The 7,836-nt window shown below is 33.1% G+C and overlaps 1 protein-coding gene and 1 long non-coding RNA gene across 4 annotated transcripts; one reads left to right on the forward strand and one right to left on the reverse strand.

The window, feature by feature from the left end:
* Positions 1-941: 941 nt before the first annotated feature.
* Positions 942-2,807, reverse strand: LOC149498395 (uncharacterized). Its single transcript, XR_016319731.1, has 4 exons — positions 2,086-2,807; positions 1,678-1,794; positions 1,510-1,580; positions 942-1,406 (listed from the first exon to the last, which is right to left on the reverse strand). It is a non-coding gene; the product is annotated as an uncharacterized LOC149498395 (long non-coding RNA).
* An 18-nt stretch (positions 2,808-2,825) lies between these two features.
* LOC149498396 (F-box protein CPR1-like) lies at positions 2,826-7,518 on the forward strand. Of its 3 annotated transcripts, XR_016319730.1 has the most exons (5): positions 2,826-4,167; positions 4,527-4,607; positions 4,781-4,888; positions 5,210-5,319; positions 6,987-7,518. XR_016319730.1 is itself a non-coding variant. In XM_089718375.1 (3 exons), the coding sequence occupies exons 1-2, from the start codon at positions 2,966-2,968 to the stop codon at positions 4,564-4,566; spliced, it is 1,242 nt and encodes a 413-aa protein (XP_089574501.1). In that variant the 5' UTR covers positions 2,826-2,965; the 3' UTR covers positions 4,567-4,607; positions 4,781-5,054. The 3 variants fall into 3 exon arrangements, 1 of the variants encoding a protein (XP_089574501.1); XR_016319729.1 differs by lacking the exon at positions 6,987-7,518 and having other exon boundaries at positions 5,210-5,508; XM_089718375.1 differs by lacking the exons at positions 5,210-5,319; positions 6,987-7,518 and having other exon boundaries at positions 4,781-5,054.
* Positions 7,519-7,836: the final 318 nt, after the last annotated feature.

Consider the following 7,836-nt stretch of genomic DNA (forward strand, 5'->3'; position numbering starts at 1 on the left):
TCTCTCCTGCCCCTCTTTTGTCGAAATCCCTAAAAGTATTAAAGGAACTAGTTTCTTTCTATCTTTTTCATTTTGCTTTTGTTCCTCCTTCTTCTAAAACTCTAAGCAGACAACTTGAACTTCCTTTCAGAATTGAGTAAACCCATGCCTTCGATAACTTCTTCAACTTGGCATCCAAGTAAGATGCAGCTAACTTATTGTAGATGTGGGCAAGAAGCTACATTGAGAACTTCATGGATTGTAAATAATCCTGGGAGAAGATTTCTTAGATGCAGCAATTATGGAGTATTTATTTGGTTGTTATTTGATGTCTTTATTTTTGTTAGATTTGTTTATTGATTTTGAAAGATTATTTCTGGATATTTTTATTTTTCTTGGACACTCGGCTACTGTAGATTCACGGAACGGATTGATCCAGTAGTTGATGCCCATTCGAAGCAAGTGATAATGGCTTATTGGGAAAATTGGATGGGCTAGAGAAAGAGAAGAAACAGGCTGAAGCTGAATATAGGAAGATTCAACTAATTTGTTATGTATATGTAGGTTGTTGCATTGGTGCCGTAGTGTGCAGTTACATAATAGGGGCAAAATGCAGTTAATGGTTATAGTGTTGATGTTTATTCTCTTTAGGTAATGAAACACCTGCAGATGAGGTGGGAAGTTGTCTATACACTTGTAATTTGCAAATCTTAATTAATGAACGGTGATATATTCCTTTTATGCAAATTCTTTATGTATTTTTGTAGAAAATATGGAATTTGGTACTTGAGTAATTCAATTATATGATAACAAGGACACGAAATTTCTGAATATCTTTGAACAAAATAAAAAAATACATAAAAATTGTAGCCCCTTGAAAACCATATGTGAAGATAAAGAATAAAACCACATTCATTGTTGATCATTGCAATATATATATATATATATATATATAATGGCAGTATATGCACTTACAAGTGTTCAAAATGACCCAAAAAATGTCACTTACACTCTTAAAATGATCCAAAAAGTGTCACTTATACTCTAACGATTCAAGAGTGAAACAAACAGTTGAAGATTTATGTTTTATTCTTGAAATAAAAAGGTGAAGTGACTCAAAAAATTATTATTTCTTAGCCAATTCTATTACAAGTGTGGTAGCAAAAATAATAATAATAATAATAAGTAGGCTCTTCAGCTCATTTCCATGGCTGTCATGCTGGTTTCTTCTTCCTCATAGTATAATGAATTCTTGTTTCCTTCTCTACTTGAGGCCTATTTCCTTGATCTCTTTGTTGTGTATGACATGTTCCTTGAGATTCCACCCCTCTTGTCTCACCCTGTGTTGCATTCAAGCCAACTGAAGCTTGTTATGTTGCATTTGTCATATTGCTGGTTTGAGAATGTAATACCTTTATTTGTTGATTCTGCATTAGATCCAAAATAGATGAACTTAGCATTAGTCAAATACAATAAAAATCTTGAAACACAATAAATTTCAATCATTGAAAAAAGAGCGACGGTAATTACTTCTGTTGCACTATCTGGAAAAGGAAATGGGAGGCATTGGAAACCAGTCCTGTAAGTAGTTTGGCTACTCCCTTGTGCAAAGCAAAACTCAACATAGTAAATATTCAATGCACATCACAGTCACAGTCATTTTAATTCAAAAGAGTAAAAGCACCAAAAAGAACTTACATCCATAAACCATTGTATTGTTATAGGTATCTCTATATGATGGCTTCCATTGTCATTCAGACCTCCTTTAGCTTGTAGACCATCACTTACAACAATTGAAGTCTTCTTCCTTTTTTTCTTCAATAAAAAATGGTCACAATTTTTTAATCATTTAACCAGTTACAATTGAACTCACATATTTGCTTTGTGAAGAGTTGTTCTTGTCAATGCCATGAGACCTCTTATTGTGGCTAATTTCTCCCCAAACTTCAAAAAACCCCCTCCCAAAAATGTATTATTAAAATAATACCAAAAGAGTTAAATATTACTTCCCATCATAAGAGACAACATACCATAGTATAAATCGAGACATATGTACCACTACTTTAAAAAGAAAAAAAAGGAAAAAAGCGTTGAAGAGAATCTCACCATCTGATTTCGGCCTCATTCTCCCGCATAGCCTCACAAACTCAGATCACAGAAATTTCGCTACCTTTCCTTTCGCACCCTCAGTTTATCTCGAAAGTCATCAATGGTAGAAAAAGATTCGTACATGGAGAAGAGAAAAGAAAGGGAAAGGTATGGAGAGAAGGGAATTAGAGATTTGTCTCTCTGAATTTTGCTTCTCATTTGCACGATACCATTCCTACACGGGTAGGAGAGAGATCATGATCGACAAAAAGAGGGGAAGGAGAGATAAAAAAAATCTAGAGAGAGAATTTGACTCATTAATCTTATGTGATAAATAAATAATATCCACATCACCATGTAATCGACTATTTACCTATAAACAGGTTGATAGTTTTTTTTTTATTATCCAAATAGTAGTTAGAGAACTTTTAAGAGATAAATTGAAGTTTAGGTGCTCCCAGTGGAAAATAAGCAGTTAGTTTCCTATGAATTCCCGGTTGAAGAATTCATTTTATAACAAAAATAAAAGAAAAAAGAAAAAATTTACGCAGAAGAACTAACTGTATTTCTCAGTGTACTTGCAATCTTCCAAATTTAACAAGTACTACACTAATTTCGAAGAAATACTGGGCCCATTGGAGTATAAGTTGATTTGATGGGCCCATATGTTTTTTCTTTTTCTTTTTTTCTAATAAAAATGTTGAAAATAAAATTGCGTATAATAACAGACCCAGAAGGCCAGATCGTCCTTTCAGTTACAGATGTTATTCTCTGGAAGGATCTTCACATGCATACCACCACCTGCCGTTCCTCTACTCCAAGCGAAAACCTAACCGATTTAGTTTGATTAATCGTTTCCCTTCCATTTTCTTCTCATCCAAACACCCCAGAAAGGAAAATGTCCAAAATCCCTCACGATGTTATAAACGATATCCTCCTACAACTTCCCGTCAAATCTCTTCTCCGCTTCCGATGTCTATCTAAACCACTTTGCTCTTTAATCGATGGCCCTGATTTCATCCACCTTCATCTTTCCCATTCTCTACAAACCAGATCCAATCTCAGTCTCATTCTCAGAGACTGGAATCTGTACTCCTTCGATTTCGATTCCCTTGATGTCCCTGGTTCTGTACCCTCAGTTGAAACCCTAGTCCACCCTTTACATATCGGCGGGGGTACTGAAGCCGTCGGTTCATGTAATGGGTTGGTGGCTTTGCGAAATTCGGAGCGAGATGTCGCCTTCTATAACCTATCAACGAGAAAGTGTAAAAGACTTCCAGTTTCAGAAATTAAGCCACCGCATAGAGCTTTAAAAACTGGGTATGTGTTTTACGGTTTCGGATATGATTCTAGTAATGAGGATTATAAACTAATTAGAATGGCTACTTTTTCTGGTGACGATGATGGGTGTGAGGTTTTTGATTATGATTATGAGGTGAAAATTTACAGTTTGAAAAATGACTCGTGGAAGAGAATAAATGACTTACCTTATTATCTTCGATTCTTGCACAAGCCATTTTACCAGGTCCTGCACAGGCGAGGATATGGTGCTTATGCTTGTAATGCTTTGCACTGGGTTATGCCTCAATGGCCTGAACTAGGCGTGAAAAATGCCATCATTTCTTTTGATTTTGTGACAGAAACGTTCCGTGAAGTGCCCCAACCTGATTATGGCAATAACAGGTTAAAATCTCAGGTTGATGTTGGAGTTTTGGAGGGGAAGTTATGTGCGATGTGTAATTATCAACATGAATATGTTGATTTGTGGGTAATGGAGAAGTATGGGATGAAGGAATCTTGGAATAAACTGTTTTCTTTTATGACAACTAAATCTATTAGTGCTTTTATGTTTTTAAGGCCTTTGGCTTATTCAAAAGATGGGGATAAAGTGTTATTAGAAGTGAATGATCACAAGCTTCTATGGTATGATTTGAATAAGAGGACTGTAAGGACTGTGAGGACTCAAGATGGTCCGAAATCTTTTGGTGCAGAAATGTGTGTAGGAAGTCTTGTTCCGCTTGATGATGGTGTTGTAATTGAGCAGGAGAAGCAGCATCAGCAGGAGGAGGAGAAGAGGAGAAAGACAAATACCAAGAAAAGGTAAAAGGAAATAGTATAAGCTTAATGTTGTCTTTTGTTTTGCTATTGCTTTTTTCAAAATTGATTTCTCATAAATAAAAGAATAGGATTGAATGGTCTTTTTAAATAAATTTCCGCAAAAACCCTTGTTTTTATTTCTTGTCACTGTCATTGACAAGTCCTTGGCTGTTTCAGAAATAGAATAGATTATTGAGTTATGTAATTATTAATTCCTGGGACAGACAAGTCAATGTGCAAGTCAATATGCAAGGTTATTATATGCTTTCCAGTATTAATATTGAAAAATGTTGATATTATCTAATATTTATATGGATTTAATAGATAACATATGTTAATTCTTTAAAAAATTGTTTTCTCAGGGATGATTTCTTATCAGTTGGCTTTAAGCTAAAGCTTTAATCAGCGGAGGTTAATACAGGACACGTACCATGTGGAATGAGGTATAAGCTTGTCAGTACTATTATAGTTGAATTTTGATCTGCTATTAATTGTCTTAAGCTTATAATTGTTGTATATGATATATGGATATAATCGGGTAAACTATGGCTTCTTCTCATAATGTCATCAAAGACAATGCCTCATCTTTCATTATTCATTTTTTCTTATCCCTCAGGGAGGATGCTGGAGATCATAGACGATTTGAAGTGAAAATTGTAGAAGAATACATCTTGGAATACATCTTGCAAACTATATTTTATTTAGGTCTGAAGAATTTTACCAGGTTAGATATTGGCAGGGGTATGCTTTTGTCTGTTGATCCATGTAAAGCCTAACAACTGCATGCACTTCCTTTTCCTGATAAATTTTATAAATGAAGTTGTGTACATGACTGAAATCTCTATTTAAGTATCCATTGCAACGGGGAATAAAACATTTGTTTTAATGTGCTTTGTTTTTGTTTTTACAAGTAACACACTGCATAAATGTTTCAAAGCTACTTGGTTAATTTGTACTAAACTTCTAATTAACTTTACTTCAATCAATGAGTTCAATTTTTCCCACTGCAATATTAAACTGAACTTTTATTGCTTGTACTGTGTAGTCATCCTGACCAAAATTGCAAAATTGTTTGGTGGAGGACATCATCATAAACGACATGGCAACCTTAACTTAGTCTTCTGGTGGGGTCATTGGCTACTACATGTTTCCCTGGTGAGGTCTATGTCAAGAAATTCTTTGCAATTTCAGTCATGGTAACTGCACATTTTATATGCAATAAAAGTTTGATGACATATAGAAGTTCAATATGTGACAAATTAAGTTGAATGATTCCATTGTAACGTGTTGAACTTCATTGACAAAGTAATACTATCTCAACTTTTAGCCTCTGTTTGATATAAATGAATTTGAAGTTCATACTTTACTGTAAATGATAGAAACTAAATCAAATTGTTTAAGTTGATGACATATAGAAGTTCAATATGTGACAAATTAAGTTGAATGATTCCATTGTAACGTGTTGAACTTCATTGACAAAGTAATACTATCTCAACTTTTAGCCTCTGTTTGATATAAATGAATTTGAAGTTCATACTTTACTGTAAATTATAGAAACTAAATCAAATTGTTTAAGGTGATCTGAGTTATTGAGCGATTTGTTTTGCTTAGTACTTATTATTACCAAAGGAAAAAGATAGGGGGACCGGTTGTATCTGCAGAGCAGTTAGTTTTTTGGGTTGGAGTTGAGAGTATAAAATTTGGAAAACAGGCTTACTATGTTATCGAAATTTTGAAATCAAATAGAATAGAAAAAGAGAATTTGGACTCCGTTATGCTTTATTTCTTTCTCCTGTTTTTGAAGTATATATTTTTTGAGATTGTAGTTCAAATAAAATCACATCTTAAAAGAATTTTTAAACTATAAATTTATCTCCCATTTTTTCTTAAAATTTTTAGGAGTTGTAATAGAAATATTAAAATTATTATATTTAATTTAGAGATCTTAATGATATTAAACTTTAATATTTTATTTTGTTTTTTTAAATATTTACACGAATTAAAATGAGAGAAAACTATAGAATTAATTTTTGAAAATGTAAATCTTGATTTGATATATTCTACTGCAATATAATAATTTACTATGCTAGATATCATAGAGACCGTAGGTATAACAATTTAAACTAGCTCTTAAATTAGCTTTTAGCATTTTAGTAGTTTTTAACGTTTTGATTTTATTTAAAAAATGAATCAGTAATATAGCATTTGAATTAGCTTTTCGAGATTAGGTTAGTGTTTTGTGAAAAGTTAATTCACATGGTGTTAACTTTTTAACTTTATGAAAAGTTATTCAAACAGTTAACAGTTAAACATTATTAAAATAGTTAAACAATTAATTTTACTGAAAAGGCTCTAAGTCCAACCGTAAGCTTTTGTTGGAATGGATGCAAAATATGGAAGAATGTAAAAAAAGTGGCAGAAACGGACGCAAAATATGGAAGGATGTAAAATAAGCGGCGAAAACGCATTGAAATTTTCAAGGAAGGATGTAAAATAAGTGGCGAAAACGCATTGAAATTTTCAAATTACCTTGTTTGGTGTAGGTGAAAATGACGAGGGTATAAAATAAATTTATTTTACCTTGTACAAATTTTTCTCTCAAAATAGAGAGAAAATAAGAAATAATGGATAAAAAATTCCTATTCATATATAATAATAATAAAATTATTTTACACCCTTATTTTACACCGACCCAAACAATAAGTGCGAGATAAAAAGATAAAATAAATATTATCTTTTTATATTTTTATTTTATTTCCTCTCTTTCCAATCATAGCATACATATTTGAAACTGCTTTAATTGTCAAATATGTTGTCGACAGTGTTGGTGTGATTTGATGCCAGCGGTCGACAACATTAGAACATCGACAGCCACAAGAATGTTAACTATACAATCCGAGGAACATCCACAGCCACAAGAATGTTAACTATACAATCCGAGGAACATCCACAGCCGCAAGAATGTTAACCACACAATCTGAAGATTTAGAAATCGAAAAAGCATTGAGATGTTGAATTGTAGAGGAAGGTGGAGCCGCGAGAATCCCTCGGTTGCGAATCCGAGGAACATCCACAGCCACAAGAATGTTAACATACAATCCGAGGAACATCCACAGCCGCAAGAATGTTAACCACACAATCTGAAGATTTAGAAATCGAAAAAGCATTGAGATGTTGAATTGTAGAGGAAGGTGGAGCCGCAAGAATCCCTCGGTTGCGAAAAGCTAAAGCATGATTTCCACTGGAATGTTGTCAAGAGCGGGTTTAACGTCACTTTCCACTAGAATGGGGTCAAGAGTGGATTTAACATCACGTTTTGCATCATCGAAAGACGGTTCTGTTAATACTTAAACTAATGACACAACCATTTTCTATTAATCCTTCCTTGTATATATATATATATATATATATATATTCTATTAATTATTTATAACGGTTGAATATATAATTTAATCGCTGAAATTAAATAAATAAATAATTTAATTTCTGAACTAAAAATAAAAAGATGTTGCGTCACCTTAAATTTTAAAATCGGCTTTGACACTTTGAACTTCTCTTTTTGTCATATTTTCACACTCCTATGGTGAACAAAATTACCGACGGAACTAAATCAAAAATCAAACTGACTCATTTCGGTTCGGTTTGGTCACATGCCTAAGGGAGATTCAGTTG

This window comes from Jatropha curcas, chromosome 2 (assembly GCF_041381405.1).
Source record: "Jatropha curcas cultivar XTBG-Jc1 chromosome 2, XTBG_Jcur_1.0, whole genome shotgun sequence".
Taxonomy (NCBI): Eukaryota; Viridiplantae; Streptophyta; class Magnoliopsida; order Malpighiales; family Euphorbiaceae; genus Jatropha; species Jatropha curcas.

Excerpts from the sequence above, each read along its gene's own strand:
- LOC149498396 (XM_089718375.1), top strand. The coding sequence starts at position 2,966 with ATGTCCAAAATCCCTCACGATGTTATAAACGATATCCTCCTACAACTT. Across the intron at positions 4,168-4,526 it reads AAGACAAATACCAAGAAAAG|GGATGATTTCTTATCAGTTG; the intron begins GTAAAAGGAAAT and ends TTGTTTTCTCAG.